The sequence below is a fragment of the Oreochromis niloticus genome, linkage group LG5 (genome assembly GCF_001858045.2).
Source record: "Oreochromis niloticus isolate F11D_XX linkage group LG5, O_niloticus_UMD_NMBU, whole genome shotgun sequence".
Lineage (NCBI taxonomy): Eukaryota > Metazoa > Chordata > Actinopteri > Cichliformes > Cichlidae > Oreochromis > Oreochromis niloticus.
The window spans coordinates 36,992,022-37,019,779 of record NC_031970.2 but is presented as its reverse complement, the minus strand read 5'-3'; the positions used below and the strand labels follow the sequence as shown (position 1 = coordinate 37,019,779).

At 41.4% G+C, this 27,758-nt stretch overlaps 4 protein-coding genes across 6 annotated transcripts in view; 2 read left to right on the top strand and 2 right to left on the bottom strand.

Annotated features, from left to right (window-relative positions):
• fam217bb (family with sequence similarity 217 member Bb) lies at positions 1-2,792 on the bottom strand. Of its 2 annotated transcripts, XM_005452220.4 has the most exons (4): positions 2,449-2,792; positions 2,109-2,193; positions 1,709-1,776; positions 1-1,628 (listed from the first exon to the last, which is right to left on the bottom strand). In XM_005452220.4, exons 1-4 carry the CDS (start codon positions 2,559-2,561, stop codon positions 308-310), a joined length of 1,587 nt encoding a protein of 528 aa, XP_005452277.1. In that variant the 5' UTR covers positions 2,562-2,792; the 3' UTR covers positions 1-307. The 2 variants fall into 2 exon arrangements, with proteins under 2 accessions (XP_005452277.1, XP_025763335.1); XM_025907550.1 differs by having other exon boundaries at positions 2,109-2,792.
• A 2,787-nt stretch (positions 2,793-5,579) lies between these two features.
• On the top strand, positions 5,580-13,237 carry LOC102082350 (zinc finger protein with KRAB and SCAN domains 8). Its single transcript, XM_005452217.4, has 2 exons — positions 5,580-6,466; positions 8,212-13,237. Exons 1-2 carry the CDS (start codon positions 6,262-6,264, stop codon positions 9,144-9,146), a joined length of 1,140 nt encoding a protein of 379 aa, XP_005452274.1. The 5' UTR covers positions 5,580-6,261; the 3' UTR covers positions 9,147-13,237.
• Positions 13,161-27,758, bottom strand: part of aldh1l1 (aldehyde dehydrogenase 1 family, member L1) — a 33,974-nt gene continuing 19,376 nt past the window's right edge. For both annotated transcript variants that reach the window (XM_003446483.4, XM_019358572.2), the window contains 16 exons: positions 20,414-20,539; positions 20,231-20,322; positions 19,344-19,491; positions 19,139-19,258; positions 18,656-18,783; positions 18,240-18,390; positions 18,057-18,127; positions 17,574-17,679; positions 17,410-17,497; positions 17,231-17,324; positions 17,042-17,141; positions 16,852-16,950; positions 15,752-15,917; positions 15,557-15,662; positions 15,234-15,433; positions 13,161-13,369 (listed from right to left, as the gene is read on the bottom strand). In XM_003446483.4, the coding sequence (XP_003446531.1) occupies positions 13,314-13,369; positions 15,234-15,433; positions 15,557-15,662; positions 15,752-15,917; positions 16,852-16,950; positions 17,042-17,141; positions 17,231-17,324; positions 17,410-17,497; positions 17,574-17,679; positions 18,057-18,127; positions 18,240-18,390; positions 18,656-18,783; positions 19,139-19,258; positions 19,344-19,491; positions 20,231-20,322; positions 20,414-20,539 (1,851 nt within the window). In that variant the 3' untranslated portion in view covers positions 13,161-13,313. The remainder of the gene's footprint in view (positions 13,370-15,233; positions 15,434-15,556; positions 15,663-15,751; positions 15,918-16,851; positions 16,951-17,041; positions 17,142-17,230; positions 17,325-17,409; positions 17,498-17,573; positions 17,680-18,056; positions 18,128-18,239; positions 18,391-18,655; positions 18,784-19,138; positions 19,259-19,343; positions 19,492-20,230; positions 20,323-20,413; positions 20,540-27,758) is intronic.
• Positions 21,827-27,472, top strand: LOC102082439 (zinc finger protein 2 homolog). The gene is made up of 2 exons (XM_005452218.3): positions 21,827-22,118; positions 25,078-27,472. The coding sequence occupies exons 1-2, from the start codon at positions 21,920-21,922 to the stop codon at positions 25,839-25,841; spliced, it is 963 nt and encodes a 320-aa protein (XP_005452275.1). The 5' UTR covers positions 21,827-21,919; the 3' UTR covers positions 25,842-27,472.

Below are 27,758 nucleotides of genomic sequence, written 5' to 3'. Positions count from 1 at the left end.
TGTTTGGTATTCTTTAATAACTTTTGGTAATGTTTGCTGCTTCATTCAAAAGACTAATAAACCTGAAGTGAAAATCCCCTCATATGATCACATACAGTACATGATGCTATCTGGGTTCTTTTAAATAAAACACAAACTTGGATATCCAGCGGCTCTCTTCCATATCTGTGTAAACATTCCCCACAGCACAGAAAAATAATATCACATTAACAAATGAACAGTTTTGCTGACTGTACATCCATAATAAAACTTTAAGGTGGGGACAGTATGTAACATTCAGATTACACATTCATCACTAAACCTGCTGTTATGTGACAAACTCCACCTGTTTGGGCCTGCTTGGCCTCTGTATAGGAGAATATTTGGATCCTGGTAAATTGTCTATTATTGCAGTGACAGCATCAGGTTTTATTTCCTGTTCTTTGAGGTTAGCCGCTCTCCTCCTCTCAGCTCCTCCTTTTCTGCACTCAGAGCCGCTCCGTTTTTTCTCCCATCCGTTCTGTTTCCTGTCTCCTCCACCTCTCCTCTGCTCTGAGCCGCTCCTCCTCCGAAACCCACCCATCCTGTAGTCCCACACATCCCCCTTCGAGGCAACGTCATTACAGTCGCTGGCAGTGTGTTGAAGGCTGGTGGCGGCACCTTGGACAGGGTTGCGGATGTTTCCTGATGCCTGCATTCTCCTCAGGTGGCTGTTGGTCCGCACAGGGCTGCTGAACCTTTGGGCTTGTGAGCCCCTGTCTGAGGAGTGCACCCGGCTCTCGCTGTAGCTCCTTTTGGGGAGTATTTTGGGCTCTAGCGCAGCACTCGGTCTGGACTGACGGTTGTGGCTGTAAGTCGAGCAACAGCACGGTGCAGTACAGCGGGAGCAGCGGATCCGGCAGAGAGTGCAGGCGCAGCTGGAGAGGAGGGCGGAGTGACTAGCCAGGGAGGAGAGGAAAGTGAGGGGGAAGGCACGCTGACACTGGAGGATGCACTTAGGAGAGCTGAGACGTGATGTGGCAGCAGCAGGGGACCTGTGACAGCTGGATATCACTTCTGATACTGCTGATTTCCCACTCTCCTCCTGGACAGTCTGGATCTGACGCCACTCCAGCTGCAGCAGCTTCTCCAGATACCTTTCCAAAGGGCCCACAGGCCTTGGTCGGGGGGTACCTCGGCCTTCCATGTTGTAGAAAACAGCCAGCTGACTCAGGGTCCACGAATTAAAAGGTGGAGGGAGGAAGTCTGGGAAGTCAAAACCTCCATGGCCCTGCAAATTGGATCTGTGGCTGCGAGAGGAGCAGTCCTCGGCCTCGATGACCTCTGGCCTGAGCTCGAGCCGAGGAGGAACACGACTGCAGGCTGACACAGGAAGTCTCTCTGACTCAGACAAGTCGGTGTCACTGTCATCTTCTCCATGGCGACTCAGGCGTCTGACCTCCAGTTCTGGCGAGTGTCTTTCCAGCTGTTCAGTACTGCAACCACACATGCAGTGGTAGGAGACGGCTGCTGTGTGTTTGCCCTCTCTGCTCCCCGCATGCTTGTGCTGTCTGTGGCTGGAGCGCTTAGTGACTGGCAGCACCTTTGGCTCCATCCTGCCCTCTGTGGGGGACACTGGAAGAGGCTTTGACTCTGAGGATCTGTGAGTGCTACAAGGCAAAGCAAATCTATTATCTCAGCACTGAGACAGCACCGAACAACACAAACTTTGCACAAACTGCGACCTCACCTGTGCTGAGAAGTATTGCGTTTAGCTGAAGAGTTGTTAGACTTGTGCTTTCTTCTTTGTTGCAGCCTCTGCAATTACAGACACATTATGTTCAACTTATCACTTAAACATGGTCGTGGTAATGTTATTACCATGGTAATAAATTGAGACTTGTTGACATTTTGCCTGATATAAATAGTACGCTATTGTGCCACAGAAATGTGTCACTATATGGAATAAAGGAAAAACTAGCAAGATGTAAAAAACACTCACTGCAAACGTGTAGGTGTTACTTTAACAACAGCTCTGTATCTTGTATGAAAGCAGTCATAATGTACCATCATATAAAACAGAACTGGAACACCAGCTAATTTGACTGATCTTGTGTCTGATACAGTGACCCGATCCCGTTCACACTCACTTTCTCGCTGTTATTTTCCTGACTTGGGAAGGCGTGCTGCGGCGGTGTGGGCTTCCTCTGAGACTGCCGCCTTCCCATTTTGTTACTTGAGAGAAATAAACAAATCTTCCGAGTTAAATGTGACCGATGAAACACATGAAATGTAAAAACAGCAGCACAGGGTAGACATGGCGGTCTCCTTTGTTCACACACGTACACAGTGAGCATTTACACATCAAAGTGCAGTCACACCACCGACAACCAGCGTCTGTGCCGCCACCGAGGACACGGCAACAAACAGCAGCCATGTCTTCATCCGTTACCACTGTGTAACCCCAATAATAAGCATATCTGGCGGTACCTGCCCACATTAGGCCCGGCGATGCTCCACAGATCCTTCTTCCATTTCCTCTCCCTGCTGGAAACCCTCTCCGCACACCGCTGTGCCACTTGCTCCTGCAGGATGGTGCCCATCCCAGCTTCCAGCGGGCACCAATGAAATGGGCGAGTGAGCTGTTCACGCGAAACACGATGCTGTGATCATAATGAGCAGTGGGCTGAAATGAACCAAACACAACTGTGTTGAGGTATGGATCCCTGTGTGCGATTCACCTGCCGCCCAGCAGAGAGCAGTGGAGCTCACAGACGGATCAATAGATTTACCAGTCCGACCCACTCGACATGAAATGTCCTCTACATTACCTAAAACGAATTTGACACCTCTGGTTTATACTGAGGACCAGGGGCGATTTTAACCCATTTTGGGGGTGCTTCAGCACTCTCAAAATGAATCAAAGCACCCCCAAAGATTTCTTACTTTTTTGACAATATTTGCTGTTTTTGTGACACACTACTAAAAATATAAAAAGCATACAGTGCTTGGTTGAGACGTAACATTTCAACAACAAAAGTATAGATACCCCCCCCTCCCAAAATGGTTTGTTCCAGCTACTCTGAGACGCAGCGGAGCGGAGGTGTAAGTGCCTGGCTGAAAACAGGACATATTAGCTGCATTTTACCTGCAGTTACTCTTTATATAGTTAGGTAGGAGTCAGACCATGTTTCTTTTTAGCTGAAAAACATTACACCAGGTAACCTGCAGTGTTGAAAACGTGTTTTCCGACGATGTTTGCTACCCTACAATCCGTCCTGCTCTGTAGTAAAATCAGCGACATTTGACCGTCCTGTTGCTCCCACTGAAATGTATACAGCCTATTTAAAATCTAAAACTTAAAATTGTCCGTAGCTTCTGTTGTTACCACTGTCCTGTTTTTGTAAATGGATACTAACTAACTAACTGACTGCATGCCCATTAACCTTATAACTCCTGTTGTGTGGTGTGTGTGTGTGTGTGTGTGTGTGTGTGTGGTTGTGTACAGAGAGACAGATAGGTTCATAATGGATATAAGGAAGTTTTTTTTTCAAAAAAAAGGAGCCACATTCAGGTAAAAGTGTAAGAACAAATCATCCATCAATCAAGGATAATGTTGGATCAGTGTTTCAATATTTATATCTTTTATTAGATGTTCATGTGGTTTGGTTATTTGCCTTTTGGTTGAAAGTACACTGAGAGAGGACTTTTCATTAGTGATCTTAATAGTATTTTTTCATATTAATGTAATTTTTTCATCTAATTGAATTCAATCTATTTGTGTATGATTGTCAGTCCAAAGAGGGAGAGAGGAAAGAGGGAACGTGAGGAGAAAGTAGAAGGTCAGGAAGAAGCAGGTAAGAAAACAGACAGGGAACAAAACAGAAACTATTAAACTGACAAAGAGACAAAACCTGATTTTACTCACACAATCTGGAAGTTGTGTCTCCCTGTATTAAAGCTGCTATACAGAATGTGCAAAACAAACTGGGTTGAAACATTTTTGACCCTCTTCAACAACATTCCAACATTATCATTGATTGGGGAGATTAAAATTAATGATATATTTTTATGTGGTTCAGCCACAACTCTACTAAAACCTCAGCCAGTAATAGGCCAACTTTTGGACCGTCCAGTTGTCTGTATGACTGCTGCAGTACAGTATCAGAAAGTGCCAAACAGCCCTGGTGGAGTGAGGAGCTGTAGAGAGAAGCAGATGCTCTGTTTATATTCTAAAACTGTTTTAAGCTTGTTTCAAAGATTCTGTACTGCAGCTTTAAATGTTTTCCAAAAGCACACATACACTTATCAGTGTTTCTCAAACTTTTTACAGTGTGTACCATTGGGAAAATGTCAAGCTCTCCCAAGTACCACTATGAATGTATCAAACTCATAAATCTTACAACACAAAATTAGTATTTATTAAATTAGTAAAATTAGTATCTGCAGTAAAGATTTTTACATACATTGTATACATTCTACCACAGGCAAAGTTGCCTCCATTTTTATAGTTTTTTATTAATATTTTCTAATAATTTATTTGTAATAATTTATTCTGTTTTGGAAGTATTTTTTTTATGTATCTGTATTATATTATACATACACATTAAAAGTGAATCTCTGTCCAAAAAATGCACTCAGCTTACTTTTTACTCACTATGAGCATCATTCATTATCCTCCCCCAGGATTTAAGGTTAGGATATGTATTTTTTTATATTCCAATCCATTCTTCTTTGGCAGCATTTAAATAAACTTTATCAGATTTATGGTTTTGTTACAGACTTTTAAAAAAGTGTTTTGCTTTTCTTTCACAAATGTGGGGATTAAATTGTGTTAAAATGTACAAAACAGTGATGTCATGTTTTGTGACGAGGACCCAGGCACAGAGAGACTTGATGAATTTAAGAATCTTATGATTTAATAAAGAAATTTGCAGACTTGCACAGAGAGGGTAAAATTATGATGACTGATAACGGAGACGAAGACAACAGACGACGAGGACAGGGAGGAACAGGGGTTTAAATGCACCAAGGAGACAGTCAGAGGGAACTCAGGACAACTGGAGACATTTAAGGATGCAGGGACTGACAGAGATGGGGAAGAAGTCTCATCGTGACGTGTAAAGTTTATTTTGCCTGGCTGGGCAGCTCTCTGGGTGCTCAGCACCCCCAAAGCTCTGATCCTAGAATCGCCCCTGCTGAGGACAAGGGTTTGATATTCAGTTCAGGGACTGATTCACAAGAGAGAGGACCTAATGCACACACCAGAGGGCTAAACAATAAATAATACACATCAATAAATCTATTGGGGGATGTGCAGGAACCTGGATCAGAGCATTTGCCTTCTGTTTCTTCTATGACTTCACTGAAAACTTACAGTGTATTAAGGTACAGGAAAATAACAAAATGTGCTGAACTGAATGAAAATATACTCAGTTCATACTAGATACCTGCTATCCGATTACTGAGTTTATATTGGACCGTTTATCCAAGAGAATAAATTAAATATATGTAACACACACACACAGAGGTTCTAGGTCTAACCAACCATCTCGGCCGTGGGAAAATGACAACCAACACAATTCTAAAAGATAATTTATTAGTACAATGATCAAAAATTGGAAGGATAAACAGTTCAGTGTCCCACTTGCAAAAGGGATTAAACACACTATCGAAGGCCAGAGACAGCGATGCCTCAAGTCAGATGGACTTTACATGTCAAACACTTGAACAGGGATCAGCAGTTGTCCTCCAAGTCCCACCACCCTGTAAGTAAAGGGCCAGTAATCACTCCAGCCTCAGCAACCCAACTCTGCCTTTAGACTGCAGCATATAGTAGGCCCAGACCTGCACAGAGAGACAAAATATCACAGCAGTTTTTGTAGTGTGGACTATAAGTAGACTGAGTATCAGTGAAATCAAATACACCTGCCTTCAATTAATCCAACCCCATCACAGCCATTGGCTCACAGCAAATGTGACACACAAGACCACCAGTGCAACTTCCCACAACAAACATGGAGGTGACATTAGTCCACATGTTACATGTACTTTAGTAAATACTAAAAAATATATATTTAGCTCATATACTTAGTTGGTATCGACTATTTTCCTTGTGGAATCGTTTTGTATTTACTGTATATTTACTCATCATTTTGAAAGTATTGCCGGGACCAAAATAAAAGCTTTTAACAACTAAACAGAAGAGGGCAGCAGCTCCCCACAGCGGCTACTGCTGTTGCCGCTGGCTCCGAGAGCAGAAGAAGACTTGGCAGGGACCAGTGCGTCTTCTTGTCCTCCAAAATGTCCAAGTTACAGCAGCTCAGGCTCTTCGTGAATGAGCGTCTGACAGCAGCAGCGGAGGAAATCTTCGGCGCCGTGGAGAGAACCATATTAGAGTTTCACAGTGACAAAGCTTTTGTGTCCCAGTCGGAAGATGTGAAGCCCAGCGAGCTGCTAATGCTAGCCGAGGCTCTGAAAGCGGAGGAGGAGGAGGTGTTCCCGGCAGGTTGGTCTATTATCACCATGCAGATAAGAAGGCTGCTGTCAGCTATCCAGCTCCTGTCAGCGACCAGACCCGTTTTAGTGTGCGTGTAGCCTGTGACTACAGTCAGCATAGACTGCAGTCACAGAGCTAACCCCCGGATTGTCTTAAGGCGGATGTACCATCTAAGAAACAGCGTTTGTTCCCACGCAGTGGTTAAATGGACCGTTTTAGGTTTATTCTGCTTTCAGACGAGTAGAGAGTGACCCAAATACATATTTAGGCGTTCATGGTGTTCTCTATTAATTAAACCTAATTTGCATATCAAATTTCATAAAGGCTGTAATGTAAAAATATTTTAATTTACGCAATTATCTATATATGTATCTGTGAAGGTTCTCAGTCATCCAGGTCATCGTAGTCTAAGGAGCTTGGAAAGAAAAGCGTCTGGACTTCTTTGAGTTGCTTGAAGACGTTTCATCTCTCATCCGAGAAGCTTCTTCAGTTCTAAGAGTCAAATGGTGGAGAGTCCCAGATTTAAACCCAGTGGGAGTTTCCCCCCAAAGAGGGACAAAGGACCCCTGATGATCCTCTACCTAATCACATGAGCCAAGGTGTGAAAGTGGGTGTGGGTCCCAATCAGCCAGGGCTCATTGTGAAACATGATAGGGTGGGGCCAGGTTTCACAATGAGCTCACCCGAAACCCTGGCTGATTGTGACAACTCAAAGAAGTCCAGACGCTTTTCTTTCCAAGCTCCTTAGATCTATATATGTAGTTAAGCATATATGACTCTGTAGTAGGGTCTTTACAGAAAATGAATAATGTGAAGAAGTTGAAATAAATAACTTCCTATAAGGTTTGGTTGGATTTTTTTTTTTTTTTTTTTTTTTTTTGAGGGCACATTACATCATAGATTGCCCTTCTTGTTTTCAGTGGTGATGGACAGTTTGACAGATGAGGTCAGCGAGGTCAGAGTCTCTCTGAACGTTGACGTTCACAGGTGGAGGGGTGCTTTGGAGAGAAAAGGAATAAAAGTCAACAGGAGCAACACTGTGTGTAAAAGAGAAGGAGATGGGTGGAAAAGTGAATGTGCAAGCAATAGATGTAGTGAAGATGGATAAGTTTAAATACGTGGGTCAACTATACAAAACAACAGAGTTCACAAGGGAGGTGAAGAAGAGAGTGCAGGCAGGGTGGAGTAGGTGGAGATGAGTTACAGGGTGTGATTTGTGATAGAAGGACAGCAGCAATAGAGAAAGAGAAGGCTTTGGCAGTGGAACCTGTTATAATGTATGTTTGGAAAAACTTTTATATACCAGGAAATAATAAAAATAATACTTAGCAGGTCTTAAAGTTGGATAAATGTGACTTCAGATGAACAAAAAGACATGACATATTACAGACGTGTGTGGAGATTCTTGGTAGTCTGAAGAGCTGGAAAGGCTTTAAGTCTGCAGCCATTTACAGTCAAAACACGTACTGTTAGAAAGAGTGGATTCTTAAGTTTTACGTGATTGTTATGCTACCAACCAGCTTCATGGGTTGCTGGTTGGTAGCATAACAACAGTAGTCACTCCAGACATGCTCGCAAATGCATGGGACAAGTGGGTGCATTCTAAGGGGAACACATTGAGCACTTTTGAACATTGCAAGTTTTGTAAGTAAAATGATATATTTAGCCATGAATTAAAACATTTACCACAAGTAAGCCTTTTGAAATCGTACAGATGTTTGTCAGCGTCATATCTTTCCCTGTCATGTCTGCAGGCTCCCAACAGGTGAGTGTATCCGAACCAGAGGTCTCCACACAGACAACATATGCTCAGGCCAGTCAGCTGTTGGTGAAGCAGGACACACTGAGAGCAGACTTTCTGGTAAATCAGGAACACTGGCCGAGAGGAGACAAAGGGCAGCTGCAGGATCTGTTACACTGTGAAGCTGTGGCTTGTTTCAAATCTGAACAGAGCACAGGGTCCCCCTCCTCATGCTTTCAGAGCCAAAGTGTGGCAAGCACACAGGGAGTGGTGCTTTTCCCCCATGCCACAACAGAGTCTAAAAAAATTAAGCAGGAAGCAGATGGATGTGGTGGATCGGATTTCTGCCAGCCCATCTCCTCAGATAGTGGGGCTGAAAATGATGCCTGTGATAATGAAAGGATGGAGAGCAGAGCATCCAATTCAAAGACAGTGCAGCCAAAAACAAAGGCAAAGCAGAAGCAGAAGAGTTCCAGCTTAAGCACTAAGAAAAGGACAAGTCCTTTCTGTTGTAAGCTCTGTGGAGAATCTTTCTGCCACAGGAATTCATTGATGATTCACCTGAAAACACACGGAGACTGTGCGCTGCAGCACATAGAAACACACAAAGAGGACAATCTGTGTCACGTCTGTGGCAAAACATTCACCACAAAGACCCATTTAAAAAGGCACATGCTGATCCACACGGGTCAGAAGCCTCACTGTTGCAAGGAGTGCGGCAGGAGATTCGCACGAGGCGAGTGTTTGAGAGTGCACATGAGGATCCACACAGTGGAGAGGCCATACACATGTGGAGTGTGTGAGAAAGGATTCAGGCAGAGAAGTAATCTAATTACTCACATGAGAAAGCATACGGGAGAGAAACCTTACCGCTGTGGCATCTGCTCAAGACCATTTGCATACAAGAAGGACATGCTGAGACACACGCAGATCCACACAAAGACGTGAAAAACTCAGTCCACCGTGATAAGCTTTGGTCTAGTACTTCTGAGTTTAACTTGTTTGCTATTATTATTTTTTTTCCTTTTGATTAAGTGTGAAAAAAGAGATGGTGGAAGTGTTTTTATTAATAGAGCAAAATGCATTTTCAAAATGTTTGTTGTATATTGCAAGGGCTAGGCAGTTAATCCCATTTTAACCTCCTTTACTATCACGACTTCCAGCAATTCTAAAAAACAAAACCCCCCATTTCAATAAATATTAAAATTAAGCAAGTCTGCTGCTGCCTGGATGTATTCATACCTGTCTGCATGGTCAGACATCTCAGTTGAGACTGTGGGCCACCAGAAGCTGCCTAGTCTTCTACCAGATGAAAGTGTCTTTGTCATTTATTTGATTTCCAACTGAATTATATTTTTTGACATTAAGCAGGCCTACAAAGTGTCTCACAAGAGCAACATAATATTACATGTCATGGGTGGGTGTGGGGGGCCTGGATGTTTTTCAGTATAGCTGCATTAATGTGTAGAACCTCTCTAAAATAACTGAATCATTTTAGTGTGTTCATTTGTGTGAACAGCCTGTTCTGTTTTTAAGGGCATCAACAGGGCCCTATTCCAGAAAGCAGTTTTAGCTAACAGCTCTGAGTTATTTAACCCTGAGTTTCTGTTCCAGAGTTGACTTCAGTTCTGAGTCAGTCACTAGGGTAATGGCTAATCCCTAATGCTTCCATTTATTTCCCCACTATAAATCCAAGTTTGTTTTTTTATACATATAGATATATCTATCTTTTCATGGGACAACACTGAAGATATGACACTTTGATACAATGTAAAGTAGTCAGTGTACAGCTTGTACAACAGTGTAAATTTGCTGTCACCTCAAAATAACTCAACATACAGCCATTAATGTCTAAACTGCTGGCAACAAAAGTGAGTACAGCCCTAAGTGAAAATGTCCAAAATGTGCCCAAAGTGTAAATATTTTGTGTTGCAACCATTGGTCTCGTCAAACCACAGGTAATCCATGTCCTTAGTCTGCTTGTCTTCAGCAAACTGTTTGCAGGCTTTCTTGTGCATTATCTTTAGACGAGGCTTCCTTCTGGGACGACAGCTGTGTGATGCAGAGTGTGGCGTATGGTCTGAGCACTGACAGGCTGACCCTCCACGCCTTCTGCAGCAAAGCTGGCAGCACTCATGCATCTATTTTCAAAAGACAACCTCTGGATATGACGCTGAGCACATGCACTCAACTTCTTTGGTTGACCATGGCGAGATGTGTTCTGAGTGGAACCTGTCCTGTTAAACTGCTGGTATGGTCTTGTAACACTAACGAGTCGCATGACACCAGGGAGGGAAAATGGCTAATTGGGCACAATTTGGACATTTTCACTTAGGGGTGTACTCAATTTTGTCACTTTTTGCCAGTGGTTTAGATGTTAATGGATGTATGTTGAGTTATTTTGAGGTGACAGCAAATTTACACTGTTGTACAAGCTGTACACTGACTACTTTACATTGTATCAAAGTGTCATAACTTCAGTGTTGTCCCATGAAAAGATAGAACAAAATATTTACAAAAATGTGAGGGGTGTACTCACTTTTGTGAGATATATATATTTTATTTATTTATTCATGTTCTTCTCCCCTCCTGCTTCTTACCATAGCCATCGTGATCCACACTGACACAGTGATATTCCTCAGTCCACTGGATTCAAAGTGAGGCTGTGCTTTCTTGGAGAATCAGAGCTTCACTGATGATGGTTTTCTTTCTGTACTCATAAATGTGCTTAACCCCATCCTGAACGTACTCACAGTTGTATTGAACTAACTGGTCAGCTGTTCTGGAATGAGAAGCCCAGAGTTGTTGACATCAGATTTAACCAACTCAGTTTATTTTTAAACTCAGATTTTATTAAACATGCTTCCTGGAATAGGGCTTTGGTTGGGTCTTCCAGAGCCCACCGTTAGCGTGTTAAGGAGAAGCCCCCACAGTCACGGAAGCGATCATTTACCGTCTGTGTGAACCCTACTTCTCGCCTGTGGGTTTCTATGGACTGGAGGAACTTCTTCAGCGTTGCTGTTGGAGGAATTCAAATGTTTTTCGTGTAGCTGAGGATGAGTGCAGTTCTTTGAACTCTGTGTTAGTTCCTACCTCAAGGCTTTTTCTCTCAGTATAAGCGGTATAAGTGTGTCCAATGATTGATTGAATGGAACATGGGTAACCGCTAAAATGTTTGCATTGTAAACAGCATTTGTTTGAAAAAATACATCAGCATTAATAACATGAAGTAAGGATCTAAGAATCTTTTTAAACTTGAGCCTGTATAAGAACTTGAGCAAAGCTGTCATCTGTCTGTTGTGAATGAGTTACTTCTGTCGGTTTGAAGATCCCTCTCAAAGTACTCTAATCAGCTAAACTTGCAGTTACATTTGACTTATAATGCTATAAAATAAGGACACATATTTTGCTGTTGCGTAGATTTCCATATTCTACAGGTTTTCCACATATAACATTTAATGTAATAAAAACATTATCATACTTAATTGCATGCTCCCCTTGCACCACAGTTAGTGGTCACAGTTAGGTCCATAGTTTTTGGGGGGCATACACAGTTTTTGTAGTTTTGCTGATATACACAGCTGTAACGGATTTTAAGTCAGAATGTGTGATTGAAGTGCAGACGTTTAGCTTTAAAACAAGGGGTTTAACAAAAGTATTGCATTAACTGTTTAGGAATTACAGCCTTTTATTTTCTTCTTTCTTTCTTTCCTTATTCATAGTCCCCAATTTTGTGAGGCCCAGAAGTAATTGGAGAATTGACAAGTAGTCAGACATTACTAATAAGAAATTCTAGCGTGCCTTTAGTGATACACTTTGGGTCATTATCAATTTGCACTGTGACACAAACAGTTTTGCAGCATTTGGCTGAATCTGAGCACAGAGTGTAGCCCTGTACACTTTAAAGTGCATCCTACTACTTCTATCAGCAGTCCCATCATCACACAATAGAGAGCTGGTTCTTTTAGCACTTTGTGGTAAACGCTCTGTGTTTTCATTGATCACTCTGATTGTAGACCTCGACAGTGACACACCTACCTCATCAAGAGTGTTCTTAAGTTTGTTAGACGTGAAGTTTCTTAAACCACATCTTTGAACTAAAATTACAATGAAAATCTATAAAATCCAAATTCAACACCTTGAATCAACTTATGTTTTCCTCATTTGTGACAGAGTATCGGGTGAAGTGACCTAACCTGACCTAAGTCAGTCAATTGTCTCATTATTGTTGCTTCTAAAAATGGGGGACTATGTAAAAACACAGGTAATCCATCATTGTTAAATGATCAAAATTCCTGCATTTAAATCCTATATTGATTGATTTAAAATCCACCATGGTGATAAAAGGAGGAAAGACTCCAAAAATTATCTTTTTCTAACAAACGATAGCCCTAATCCCAACCGCCTCTTTCCATAACGCCATCAAAACACTATATTTAAATGTAATTGGTTTAAGGTGATGCAGGGATGCTGTTTGAGTGAACGAGATCCTTTTAATTAACATCTTATGTATTTTGTTGAAAGAAAGTGTATATGTGCTTTTCAGGCATTAAAATGCATGTAAGATGTTACTGAATAAAATGACATGTTTTCTGTAGACAATCATGTACAGTGCATTAATCAAAATAAATGTAACTGTGCCAAAGGTTCCTGAAGTCAAAATCCAGACGTTACCATTTGTTATATTTAAAAAAAAAAAGACTGAACACAAGAATTAAATCAATCTGCAGATGTTGGTTGTGCAGCAGTTTTAATTCATAACCAATAATTGTTATTGGAAATGTTACATTACAAGACTTTTCTGACCTAATGTAAGCCATATTAGAAATTAAAGATGTATTAAAATAAAAACCCTTTTAGTTAAATCACAGTCCAGTCACTGAGCTACCAAGAAGCATTCACCATTTGAGTAGATCAGAACAATCCTCATTACAGCGTAGCTCAAGGCTCTGTTATTGATAATTCGACATGTTACACATATTCATCAGTTAGCATATTAAGGCACGTACACTTTTAATGTCAACATCCTGGTATCGCAATGTGTTTCTCTAGCTGTGTCCACACATGTCTACCTGAGTCTGCCCTCTTACGGTCTTCTTTCTCCTGTGATATCACCTAATACTCAATGGTCACCGCCTTTGTCTTCAGGTATTCGTTGAGAGCTTCTTGTCCTGGTGGAGAGACAAAGATACTGATATTAAGCATGAGCACCAGTCACCTATTGGTCACCACAGGGTTGAGTGCACTGGCTCAAAGCAGGTACCAGTGAAGAGTTTGGAAACACAAAGATGTGATAGGCTGATGAATGATTAGTTAGTACTATTAATGCTTTAGTAGTACTATCCACTCTCTTACTGAATACTGATTTGTGTCTGTGTGTTACATACACAGAGTTTGTAGATGCGGCTAGCTAACCAAGCATGGTGGTATCAGCTGATAACATTGCACTCCACCCTTCTGTCATAATATGTTGTCTGTAATATGTGAAGCTCAAACCCAATGGATGACATCACAATGTCCACCTTTTATATATGGTCTATGATGGCAATACAACATAATGTTGTAACTTTTATGGGACAAATGGGAGAAGATGAAAAAATGGCAGTTTGAATGGTCCAACAAAGGAATCAAAAATAACAGCCTCTTTCTATTACCGTATTTTTCGGATTATAAGGCGCACTGTCGATGAATTCTCTCACAGCTGCTCTATTCCCATGTTGTTGCAGTATATTAATGACTAACCTCGTATTGTGGATGGATTATCTCAGTTGTTCTCCTGACTGAAGTTTGGTCCGTTTACAGCATCCTGCCATGCATTTGTCCCTAACCATCGGGAACCCTCATGTTAACTTTTATCGAGTGGAAAAAAGTTAGCGTTCATCCTCCAGCTTCAGTGTGTTTATGTTATGCTAACATAGCTGTGCCGCTAGTGATCACGTAGCACATCATCATATACCAGCTAGTCCAACATCAGTAACCCTACAAACGTCACTGCTGTTTAGTTTTCTGTCTTCATTTATGTTGGAAGTGATAGCAGAGCTGTACGTTTGAGTGTTTCAGAAATCTCTCAGTCAGAACATGCTATATCATGGTTAGGTGGAAGCCAGCGAGCTAACTTCCTACTAACTTCTAACTCCGTTAAATTTAATCAATTCTGTTTTCATGGATGCCTGGATGCTAAACTTAATTGTTACACCTGGTAAAGCAGCAACACTGATAATTTTATTAAAGGTGAAAAAATTTAGTTTTTAACTCTAAGTGATGCCGCACTGTTCGTTTGACTTTGGGACCTGAAGCAGACGGAGTTTAGGACCCAGATTACTCCGCCATGCTCCTGTCTAAGTTAGCTGTAATGCTCCGACAATCCATCAAGCAGCTTCATGCGGCTTCATAGCCTACCAACGTCGTACTAAAACATTTTTTGACAGGTTTTTGAGCGCTGTGTACCACATAAAATTGGTCCGAGGTCAGTAAGCACAACCAGAATTCATATATAAGGCGCACCGGATTATAAGGCGGACTGTCGATTTTTGAGAAAATTAGGGATTTTAAGTGCGCCTTATAGTCTAAAAAATACGGTACTAGACTGCTTCAGATAAAGGTGTGATCAATTCTGGCAAATAAAATCTACACTCACTGTTTAAGTAAATTAGTATTTGCTTATTTAATGGTTTAAATACGGGGTGGCTGTAGCTCAGGAATTAGGTCATGGTTCGATCTCTGGCTGCTTCAGTCTGCACGCCAAATGTCCTTGGGCAAGATACTAACCCCAAGTTGCTCTCTGATCTGTCCATTCGCGTATGAATGTGTGTGAATGTTACATAGAAAGCACTTACATGGTAAAAAGTGCTATATAAGAACCAGCCCATTTACCATCCAAACATGACTTTGTCCCCACTGCTGGTGTTGGTGTTGTATGTGAAAATGTTTTCACATAGGTTGAATAGTATATATTTTTTTCTTTTTTTTTTTTAAATTTGTGTTTCTTGACATGAAAGAATACATCTACGCACTAACAGCGGTAGTTTGCCTTACCCAGGTCTTTACCAAATCCGGACTGCTTGAAGCCTCCGAAGGGCGCAGCGACGTCGGTCTTGTTGTAGGTGTTGACAAAAACTGTGCCGGCATTGAGCCTTTCACTGACATACAGTGCTTTGCTGATGTCCCGTGTGAAAACACCCGATGCCAGGCCATACTCTGTTGCATTGGCCCTCCTCAGGACGTCATCCACTTCACTGAATTCAGGAAGATGGAGGAGGCACACCGGACCAACACAACAGTGAAGAGACGAAAGGTCAGTCTTATGTTGGGTATATGAAGCAAGCTGGTATGTGAGCAATCATTAAATTTTAACTGACCCGCTCTTAAACTTGGAGATGATCATGACAGGGCCGAAAGACTCCTCTTTAGCAATGTACATGTGGTCCTGCACATCAGTAAACACTGTGGGTTCAAAGAAGAAACCTGGAGGGAAAACAAACATCCAACGGCATCTGTTATATCAGAGTTAGTCCATTCTAACCAGTTCTGTTGAGAAACTTCTGCTGCCTTACCTGGTCGTTGTACCTGTCTACCACCACAGACCAGGGTGGCTCCCTCCTTGACGCCAGTCTGACAATATTCCACCAGTTTGTCCAGGTGAGCCTTGTGGTTCTGAGGTCCATGGTCTGTTGAGCGGTCCAGTGGATCACCAATCTTCATCTTTTTGACTTCCTCAACCTCAAATAAGAGAGATCCAAGTGGTCTTTAAAGAAGTACACGTGGAGTTTGTGAGAAAGGATTCAGGCAGAGAAGTAATCTAATTACTCACATGAGAAAGCATATGGGAGAGAAACCTTACCGCTGCGGCTCAATTTGCATACAAGAAGGACATGCTGAGACACACGCAGATCCACACAAAGACGTGTAACTGCTCAACCTGCTCAGTATGTTCATTTCTAAGACTTAGAGCATGTGTTCCAGTTTCATTACTACCACCGACAGTGCGTTACTGTCCTTGCTCTTTCAACACATGTGAAAAAGGTTTGATGCAAATGTTTAGCAAAATGTCTTTGGTAGTGAAGTATGTGTGGAAACAATAACAGTGTGTACACAACGAGAGAGGCTAACGTGAGCGGAGAAATGTTTGAGAACTGTTTTAAAGTGATTTAGGAAAAAACGTTTCCATGTGACTACTGGAGCAATTTAATCAAAATATCAGACAACTGTGAGTTAAAGAGCATCCATGAAGTTCATTTTCAGTATTGGTGAGTGAAATTTTCTCTTATGTAGCTTGTAATAGGTATTTGAATCTGGCTGTTGCACCCATACATGTACGGATCCAGCTAACCAAGCATGCTAATGTTAACTTATAACTTAGCACTCCACATTTTCGTACAAATGTGGTCACATCTGGCTCCAAAGAACCAACATGGTGGCCGCCACTGAGACTTCAAAATGCCAAATCCAAAAGTACTGGACGATATCTGGATGACTGCTATTTCCTTCTTCTATATACAGTTTATGAAAATGGCATTAGTCAGTGTGGCTATCAGCCTATTACGTCTGAAGGTGAGAGACTAATTTTTAAGGTGGAATGAAAACATAACATGACATCTTCACTGTAAAAAAGGAAAAAAAAGTCAAAGTAAAGTTTACTGCGGGTTGCACCTACCACTTTTTGTACAAACAGGTCATGAATGGAGTCTTCCAGAAACAGTCTGCCAGCAGCGATGCAGTTCTCTCCCTTGTTAAAGAACACTGAGCTCATGCCCTGTAACACAGACAACAACATAGTGGATGCATAACTTTTTACTATGTTTTCTAAAAAAAACCCACAAAAACCTGCCATAAGTTAAACACACCATGCGCACAGCCTTGTCCATCTCGCAGTCACTGAAGATGATAAGTGGAGATTTTCCTCCAAGCTCCAGAGAGACTTTCTTTACATTGCTGACTGCACAGCTTCAAATATACAAGAAAACAGACACACAACCGTGAGCGAAACTATAACACCGTTAAACACTTTGTGTAAGGTTTATGTTACCTCTCACCTCTTCATGATGTGTTTACCAATCTCTGTGGAACCTGTGAAGCCAAGTTTCCGGACGTCGGGATGGTCAGAGAGACGCTGACCCACCAGGGCACCTAGAATAAAGAACAAGATGCATAGCAACTCACAGAGCTTCATTAGGTGACCTCAGCTTCATATCATGAATGTTTATGATCCAACCTGATCCAGGCAGAATGTTAATCACGCCTTTAGGCAGTCCCGCTCGTGCTGCCAGTTCAGCAAACTTCAGTGCTGTCAGTGGGGTGACCTGAAAACAAACAACAACGTGAATGACCCTGTGGTTTTAGCTTTTGTGGGTAGCATGTGTGAGGTGGGAGTCTGACCTGTGCTGGTTTGAGGACCACTGTGTTTCCAGCTGCCAGGCATGCTGCGGTCTTCCAGGCCAGCATCATTAGAGGGTAGTTCCAAGGAATCACAATAGCACAAACTCTGAGGAGAGATCAAGAGAGCATTTGAAATACTAATCACACCCATTTTATAACATTTTGATTGAAATCCACCTGATTGAAGATTTTGTGTCAAGTGTTTATATAGTTTGTTCTTTACAAATATCCCTTAAACTACTAATGTGGTTCATAAAAAGCAATTGTTTGTTCGGCTTTCAAACCAAAGGCATGTTAGCTTTAATGTAAATGTACAGTGCTGTGAAAAAGTATTTGACTGAAATGCTTCATTAGTTTTACACCAGATGCAACAGGATGCAAACCTTTCAAAAGGTCCATGGAATATTTTCCTAAATGTAATTATTTTCCAGGTTCCACTCAATGCTGTGTAAGGTATGACACTGTTCAAAAATCTATTCTCACCCCATTGGTTCCTTCTTGGTAAACGTCAGGTTACGATTGGGCCTGGCCTGGTTGATGGGGATGGTGCTACCCTGTAAAAGAACAACATGTTGTTTACATGTATTTACACATCTGTAACAGTTGTATCAAACTGTCAACTGTCTTATCCGTGACAGGTCCAGGCTTTTAAGCCAGCTGTCTTACTTGGATCTTGTCACACCAGCCAGCAAAGTAGCGGAAAGTCTGGATGGACATGCCCACGTGGGTCTTGAGGGCCAGAGTGTACACAGCTCCAGAGTCAATGGCTTCGATAGTGGCCAGCTCCTCCTGGTGCTCCTCCATCAGGTCAGCCAGCCTGGAGGCGGGTTAACAGCGAAGACACATTATGAAACAACTGAGATAACAACTTTGCTTCACTAATACTATCAAAGACAAACAAACATACTGAAGGCATTTACTCCCTTATGAACAAAGATATTAAACTGGTTCATTCTATGGAGATGCTCACTTTACCATAAAGAGAAATGGGCCATTTAACCACAAAACTAAGAAAAAAAAATATGGATGAGGTTTGTTGACACTCCAGGGGCATATATCAGGCTTTGTGTTTGTGCACTGACCTGTAGATGAGTCTGCCTCTGTCTCTTGGGTTCATCTTGCCCCACTCTCCCTCTTCAAAGGCCTCTTTAGCTGCAGCCACTGCCCTGTCCACATCACTGATCTGGGCCAGAGACACATCGCAGATGGCCTGCAGGACACACACAGGGCAGACGAGGAAATTAAAGATGGCAAACCTCAGTCATGAAGACCACGTGGCCTCCAATCCTGATGAGATCACCTTCAGCGGTGGAAAGAGAACTTCCCTTTTTTGTTGTTTTTTTTCCCCTAAACCTTGTTAAAATAAGCTTTAAACAGACTGAATCAAGAGCTTCAGCTTCCATCATCAGTTGAGAAAATAAATGGTTGCTTTTCATTACAGATCCCTGCCAGTGTATGACGAAGGACACAAAGTTATTACATTACAGAGAAGACATTATTCTATATAATAAAATATTATATAGGATATAAATTTTGCATTCTTTGTGTTTCCTTTTCTCTCTCACCGTGCCATCAGTGGGGTTGATGGTCTTGTAGGTCTTTCCTCCCTCTGCATCAACAAACTCTCCGTTGATGAATAACTGATGAGGCATCTTTATTATCATGTTGTTTATGTTCTTCTCCACCTGAGGAGGTAAATGATACACATTAACACATGGCTGTTTCCTCTTCACGTATCCATAACTAACAAAGTGAATTTCAAACACTTACATAGTCGACTACCAACTCCTCTTCATCGTCCTCCCCTCTGAGCTTCCTGACACACATTTGGATGAAATCCTTAAAGGTTGTGTTCATGTAGACATCCTCGTTCTGCAGCTGGCAACTGCTGGCTCGAAGTTTCACCTCCTCCACCAACCTGAAGACAGAGAAGAGGCAAGATGGAAGATGGGGGATAAAAAAGATATGGGGGACAAGAAAAAGAAGAGAAGATTAGGTGAAATAGTGGCAAAGCATTGATTAGATCAAAGCATTGATATCAGGTTGTAAAATACTCTTTAAGAAGAAAATGAGCTAAACTAAAAACTTACTTAAATAAACCTACACATATATATAATCAGGAAAGTGTTGAATATTATTGGATTGTAGCTATCTGAGGTGGATTTATGCATTTAGCCAGGCTTTATTTGCATTTGCTGGCTTGACAATACCTAAAGTCTCAGTTGTAGATAACGGGTACCACATACTAGACATCAAGCAAAATCCAATGAAATTTGGTGGAGAGGTAGAGCACTAGTGCAGAAAGAATGAGTTACATGTTGATGGAAATTGGTTAAAAAGTATTTTGGACATTAATGAATATGCACAGGCAACCCGCTCAGTGCCTGGCTTCACTGAGCCCAAACAAAACTGATTAAAGCTGCTGCTGAAAACTTTCCTTCCACAACTTTAAAGAATCTGAAACACGTGTTTTTGTTTGTTACATAATTCTGTCATTGTTTAATAACTTTAATGTGCTCAGATTTGTTCTACACCATAGCGGAATAAACACAGTAAATACAAATTGGTGAGGCCAAAGTTTTGACTGGAACTGTATGTTACATAAGTGATGAACAATAAAAAGAAATTTGAGATGCTGTTGTTTTTTTCTGTATTACCTGACCACATCCATGGAAGCAGCACCAGATTTGAAAAAATCTGTGGAGTCTTCAATCTGGCTCACATTACTCAGAATACTCTCCCACACTGCCTGGAAGACATGATGTTAAAAGTCAGCACAAGGACAAAAGCTAAACTGTCAGCTTAATGTTTTCTTGACTCAGTGGGAGAGCAGGACCTACCCTCATCTGTTCAGCGAAGGTTTTCTCCTCCTCAGTGAGCTCCACAGCAGCACTGCTCCCAGAGCGAAAGTACTGTGCTGCAGCAATCATCTTTCCATCCTCAAACTGCAGATTCTTCACCAGCAGCTGCAGAGAAACACAAAATGCGACACCACATGTTTTAATCAATGCTGTACTTTGCTAACACTTCAATGTCTCCATTGAGGTCAACAGAATACGTTGAATGGACCCCGATTTTAATCAAAATTATGATTTAAACATTTTATTCAATTCGTCTTGTATATCAGGATCCATTAGATTGGATGGGAAGTTTCCATGAAACACCACCACCACCATGGTCCACTACGGGAATGGTTTATGGCAGGTATGAGCAGCTTTTGTTATTCAGCCATGTAGCATGACTGTATAAGAAATGGATGGGCCTGGCTAGTGAAGCTCATGCTGAAGTGTCTCAAACGTCTGCAAGCAGTTTAGTGAAGAAGAGGGATATTTGGCTAGCTAGTCAACTTTATGTATTGTTATAGCTCTTAAAATCATCATATGGGCACAGGTTAAGTTTATGTATAAAATAAATTATCACTCACACACAGACACACATTTACAAAACACTTTTTTATATGCCCTAGCGCGTTGTCTTACCTTCAACACACTCCAGTGAATGCATCAGGGACAACTCAGGGTTTAATATGTTGCTCAAGGACATGTTTTTGTCAATTACTGAACGAGGCAAGTTGTACAAAGAACTTTGAGTGCTCAGGCAGAACAGAAAAGTGCTACACTATTACAATTGGCAGACAAACCACTCTAGTATCTGAGTCAGAGTCGTATAGAAAACTAATGATCCTAAAAAATAGTCAGCATTAGGGAATTTCAAGGCAAGTGACTGCAGTGTGTTCTGCAATTCAGACTGAGTCCAATGCAGTATGTTTCATCAGTGATCTATGCAGTGGAATGTGGTTTTTAAGTTAGCAACATTTTTATTGAAAGAAAAATAACAAAATTGAACAAGAACTCTGACTAAACAACTTTCTTTCTGCCTGATTTACTTTTTTGTCAATTCCATGTTTTGAAAGTCCTCACAAAGGCCAAGTAACGAAACCCCAAGTTGCTCTTCAAAGCATCCATTGGAGTGTGAATGTTAGCTGGCAACTACTTGAGCAGAAAAATCAGAGATCCCAACACTGATTTTATTTTAGTCAGCAATTAAAAATGGTCAACTTTTCTATCAGTGAATGACTGAATTGATGAAGACAAATGAATGAGAAATGAGAGTTCAGCTCTAGACTAGCTGGACTCTAGTGCGTGCAGTCAGTTTTACCACTGACTAGTTTAATCCAAGCCTAAATGTGCCTACAAAGTAAGCTTTTTCATGCATTTTGACGGTACAGTGTCCTACAAAGTCCAGTGCTCCAGAGGGCGCTGTGACCCCTGTTACACACTGCATAGACGGTCACACATCCATAGGTAACAAGCAGGGCGAGCTGAAAATAACGGAGAAGCCTTACAATGGCTACAGCTACCCTTCAGACATTTAACGTGTTCCTGACGGAAAGACTAACCGCAGCTGCGGTGGACATCTACGGATTCGTTGAGAAGACCCTGGTAGAGTACCAGGAGGAGGTGTACCGAGCCAAGCTGGAGAACCAGAGGCTGCAGCGGCTGCTGGACCTCGTCTACAAACCAGAGATAAGACTGCACAGGGCAGGTATGTACCCCCGGTTACTTCAGCCAGTTAGCATCTTAATAATAACCAAATAAGTGACTCAGCGACGTCGGACAGAAAGTTACATTTACATTCACAGCATTTAGCTAGCAACATTAGCAAGCAGTGTTAGCCATATAGTAAAGGAGCGTTAAATTTCCGGTGAGCTTTATTTCCAATGTCCTCAAATAGAAGAGTACAGTAAGGATGCTGTTTATCGAAACACGAGTTCAAATGACAAACTGCGGCAGGTCACGCTTGCATATCAAAGAGGACTGTCGTTCGTTGTGGTTACTCTGTCCTCAGCGTGTGCGCGTTACTTAGAGGACGCAACTTAAATCCTCCTTTTATAGTTCAGCGTACATTTGACCGCCTGAGACACTGCACCCTTTGAGCCAATCAGCCCGCGAGTCTAACACTTGTTCTTAACATCGTTTGATGTAGTGAACACATCTGTATTGAATTATAGATACGGACAAGCTGTTTTTAGCTACGTACAGTATGTCATATGTCATATATACACATGTCAGAAGCTGTTTTGTATTATTTATGAAAACGTCAGTCTTGTGCAGGAGTGTCAGTTCTGCTCTGTACGGGAGTTCTAGTGTAACTGGTTTTCATGTTAACTGGTGAGTTTTTTTCATGTTGTCCAGATGTTGCATCTCCAGGTTCCCTTTTCCGCAACTAGTCTCCACTGCCCGAAAGTGTCTTCAACTTTGATTAAATATGAAAAACATCACCAAGTTCAGATATTTATGTGTGAATATTATCTTCAGATAATAATCCAAATTATTCTGATCAAATATAATTGTAATAAATTTAAAATAAAAGCAGCACTCTGACAGGACTCGTACTTTTATGTTTCTGTTACATAAATCAGAAGCTATCTGACCACCGATCAGTTCGATGTAAACACATGTGTTACCTTCCTATTTAACAAATGTGAAATGGTGATTGTCACATTTTAACACACTTACTCTGCAGGATGTGACATCATGGCATTGTTTTGTATAAACTCTCAACTCATACAAGCTGGTGAAAGCTTGTGCTTGCCCTAAGAATCACTCCTAGTACGTCTATTACGCTCTTGTTTTTGGATGTATCCAGTAAGAAAGTGTCGGGGTTATAATGTTGATACATTTGAAAACTAATTTAAGGAAACAAAAATGAAAATGTAAAAATATATATTTTGTAAATGTTACAATGATGCCACTGAACAAGGGCTGCAACTATTTATCGAGTATTTAGAACGATTCGATTGTTTTAAAAAAAAAAAAAAACTTTGACAAATTCTTTGATTCGATGCTTCGTTTAAGGAACGGCTCTGTAGCGCGCCATTGTCACCATGGAAACACGAACGCGAGCGTTTCACCCAAAGTAGCGACTAAACAGACCTGCAATACAAACATATTTAGGAGCAGCGTGTGGATTATAAGTCTGACAACATTAAGCCCACGGAGGGCCCAGTTTGAAACAAAAACACTGAGAACACAACAGCAGCAGTGATGATGACCCTGGCACCGTTAAACGTAGAGCCCGAGCCTGTTTACACACCGTGAAGAGCAAAGAGGCGGAGCGGTTACCGAGACGGTGAGCTCGGGTTGAGTGATAGAAAACAGCAGCGCTGTTCCTGTGATCACCATTAAAACCTTTACTGGGAAAAAGCGAGCGAGTCCTTCATCAAAGCTCCTGATCAACAAACTTAGACGTGAAGAGAAACACATTTTGTAGCTGCTCCATCCTTCACCGTTTGTTTTACACAGAGAGAAATCTGCAGTAAGCCTTCAGAAGTTGTATTAAAATATGCAGATGAACTGTATACTCGGTCTGATACATGTTTAAATTATACAGCTTGTTGAAGGCTCACGGCAGCCGTCTTAGTTTACATGGAACCGAACAGGGGTGTGTCTAAAGGGGGCGTGGGGTGACTAGACCATATTTATTCCAAAGCTTTTGCAACATTTTTCAGATTGAAACTGAAATAATATAAAATATTCTGTTGAACTGCGTTAATAATACTTAAAAAAATCTAAAAACAAAGGTTTTTGTTGTTGTTGTTGTTTTAAACAACCACTGACCTGAACATTGTTAAAGTGCACATCAAATTATCATTAATATTAATTAATGTCTACACCATACCCATCTTGTTTTCAGCAGCATAAAAACTTTGCATCAAAGCACAGGGCAAAATATATTTATATATTTTATATAAGAAAATATTATTTTATTATAAATGTCATTGTAGGGTCTACCTTACAATCTACTGGAGTTGGCCACCCCTGAAATAGTGAGAGAGCAGAAAAGTGCTATATAAGAATCAGTCAATTTATTACATTGTAAATCTAGATTTGGAAAATTAGCATTCTCCATGAAGTTAGTGGGGTTTATGGAACAAACTTATCAGAACTGGTGTTTTGGTGCAGACTGGCCTACACATTTTTACCTGATAGACACGATGCAACCCAGTGTTTCCAGAGTTACATCAGCTCTGCCTTTGGTTCTGGTTTGGTCTGTGTCATTCACCATGTCAGAACACATGACGTTTTGTCAGCCTGTTTTGTTTACTGTTAGCTTGCAGCTTACTAGAAGTTCTTTAACCACTGTTCATTAACCTGTATGTACTCAGCGTTTGAAGGAAGACCCCATGACAAGGAATACTTTTTTTAGTTATCAGCATAAGGTCATGGTTGTGACTCATCACACAGGGCAGTTTGCAGTCTAAGCTGGTGGCTATTTTACTTCACTTGAAAAAAACAAAACAAAACAACACAAAAAACTTACCAAAGACTTTTATTGTCTAAACTGAAGTCATAGCATACTCCACACATGTTAGTATGTGCAGTCTTTTAATAGTAAATGCTGTCCTTTACTTGAAGCTTGGACACAGCTCATGACCAGTGTGAGGCCAATTGTGACGCACAATACTTGAAGTGTAATACTTTTCTCTCTCCTTTGTTTGCAGATGCCAAACAACAGCCAACTGAGGACATTCCACCTAAACAGCAAGAGTGGAGCTCGAGTGTGTGGCAGGATGAGCCAGGACCCTCCGAGGTTAAAGAGGAGCAGAGGGAGGAACTGTGGCTCAATGGAGGTGAGGAGCAACCAACGATGGAAGACAGCGATGACGGAGATGCCTTGACAAAAGAACTCATCAAAACAGTGCAGCAGTTAGAGGACTGCAGAGCAGCAGAGGAGAGCAGAGAGTCGAGGCAAACATCTCCAGATGAACCAAACCTTCTGGAAGAGAAGACTAGCACCACCCTGTACCGCTGCCACATATGCAACTACATTTTCACCAAAAAGACTGTGCTAACGTGGCACCTCAAGACGCATGAAAGCAAGCCACAGGAGAGCAAGAGCAACTTTGACTGCCACATCTGCGGCAAGCACATCCCCTGCCAGAGCAACCTGCAGAATCATATGAGAGTGCACACAGGAGAGAGACCCTACAGCTGCCATTACTGCGGCAAGTGTTTTAAGCTGAAAGGACACATGACAGAACACATAAGGACTCACACAGGGGAGAAACCTTTCAGCTGCCACATCTGTGACAAATCCTTCAACAGGGGTTCCACTCTGAGGAAGCACGTTCTAGCCAAACATAAAGAGGAGAGGCCGTACAAATGTGGGGACTGCGATGAGCTCTTTACAGAGCGGCTGCTGATGAAGAGGCATATGAGAAACGTTCACGGTGTTAACCTGTCCACAAGTCAGAGTCCCACCTGAGAGGCGTTAGAGCTGATGGCGCGTGTAGTCGAAAATCTGAGTACAGAACTGAGTTTGGTGGTGTCTTTTGAAATTTTCAACATGTATCCACAACAAAATCAGCAAAGTTTACATTCAGCCAGACTGCCATAAATGGGACTGAATCCAAACAGTCAGGCCAACTGCCAAATGTTTTCCAAAGATTGCCATGAGATAGTAAATATACTGAAATAGGCTTTTAATTTGAAATCGTGGGTTGTATACTTATATGCAGGTTGGATGGAAAATGAAATGGAAATTCTCATGTGTCTGCAGTAATTATTGGACTGGAGTCAAGAGAACATTAGTTTGACTACAAATCCATTGTAGGGTGTGACAGTGGATCCAAAGATTTCATTCCGATACTTAATGGCAGCTGGGGTGATGTTGGTTAACCCGTACAAGTCTCTGTGTCCATCCATGGATATGCTTCTCCAGGCCACCATCAGTGCAGTCATTCTGAACAATGTCACAAGCAGCGTAATGTTCTCCAGGGCTTCTCCAGACCCTTTCAGGTCTGTCACATGTGCTCAGGGTGAACCTAATCTCATATGGGAAAAGGAAATGGTCCCAGTGGTGTACCTGCCAGTTCTGGTATTCAATGGAAAATTCCAGTCGCACTCCACAGCGGTCTCCACCTGTAAAACCTGTTTTGGGGATTGTCTCATTGTTGCTCCTGTAGTGAACCTCTTGGTAATTTCAGCTGAAACTGATTAACAGCTCCTCTGCTACTTAACTGACAACAGAGATTTCAGTGGCTTAATGTTATACTCTGATTACAAAGTGTTTTTTAAGCAGTGCAGTGCACTTTGTTGTTGTAAGACAAACCAGCAGCTGAGGAGCTAAAAGATTACTGATTTATAACAGAATAAAATAGGAACAAATAATAACAAAAAACAGCATAAACAAAAAAGACAAAATACTTTTTTTCCATCTAACTTGCATACAAGTACATTTCCCCAAGTGCCTATGAAGTTATGATAGAGGGAACAGTTTATTACTGATCCTGGGTTTTTGCTGAGGTAAGCTAACTTCCTGACTCGGACACTTAAAAAGAAACTGATTAAAAATGTACTTTTAAAATTTTTAAATATATTCCCTTTTAATCCAACCAAGCATTCTTAACTACTTTCAGTGCTGAGCTGGATTTTAAACACTGAAAAATACAGGTTTGGACAGTTCAGTAACCAGCATTTGTAGAGACTACATACAAAACACACGGAGATGGCCAGCTGAATATTAGCTTTTCAAATGCACAATACTGTAGATACAGCTGGATGCTGGAGGATTGTTTTTCTACTGCATTTCTGGTACTGTGGACCACTTACTAAACTCTACATTCCTGTTCTGTTCAGAGTCTCTAATAAACACTAACATATTTAGCAAGCACGAGTCAAAAGGATTAAACAGACATCTACAGTGACAAAGTTCAACCTGATCAAAAAATAGTTTTGAAATCTAAATTGCACCATAATATCAAATGATGCTGTACGTCATGTGTTACTGATGTTGCACTGTAAAATAGATTTATATACTGTATATATTTTGCCAAAGTTATTTCACGATGATCCTGTTATGTGAACATAAAAATATAAAGCTAAAAAAAAGTCACATATCCAGTGTCACAGTGATCTCTTTGTTCCTTTGCTCAGTCAGGTTTTTCTAGCATAAATGTTTCAGAATCTTCTCTCTGCAGTCGTGACATGAGTGTAGAGTTTTTGTCTGAGCATCCGTGGAAAGAAAGGATGCAGAATAACGAGCTGTGGGCTGCTTTCCAAGACCAAATCACCTCATAGCTTAAGGACTGAATGTGATACTTTTGGTATTACTACATAAGTCAAGTCTAGTAGGACGGTATTTGCTTTGTACTGACAATTGGCATCCCTGCCAGTGAAAAGC

Bases quoted from the DNA above. Each gene is read 5' to 3' on its own strand.
- fam217bb (XM_025907550.1), bottom strand. From the start codon at position 2,315: ATGCTCACTGTGTACGTGTGTGAACAAAGGAGACCGCCATGTCTACCC. The intron at 1,777-2,108 runs GTGAGTGTGAAC...CTGTAATTGCAG, and splicing joins AGGAAAATAACAGCGAGAAA to AGGCTGCAACAAAGAAGAAA. The intron at 1,629-1,708 runs GTGAGGTCGCAG...TTTGCCTTGTAG, and splicing joins CGCAATACTTCTCAGCACAG to CACTCACAGATCCTCAGAGT.
- LOC102082350 (XM_005452217.4), top strand. From the start codon at position 6,262: ATGTCCAAGTTACAGCAGCTCAGGCTCTTCGTGAATGAGCGTCTGACA. The intron at 6,467-8,211 runs GTTGGTCTATTA...TCATGTCTGCAG, and splicing joins GGAGGAGGTGTTCCCGGCAG to GCTCCCAACAGGTGAGTGTA.
- LOC102082439 (XM_005452218.3), top strand. From the start codon at position 21,920: ATGGCTACAGCTACCCTTCAGACATTTAACGTGTTCCTGACGGAAAGA. The intron at 22,119-25,077 runs GTATGTACCCCC...CTTTGTTTGCAG, and splicing joins GATAAGACTGCACAGGGCAG to ATGCCAAACAACAGCCAACT.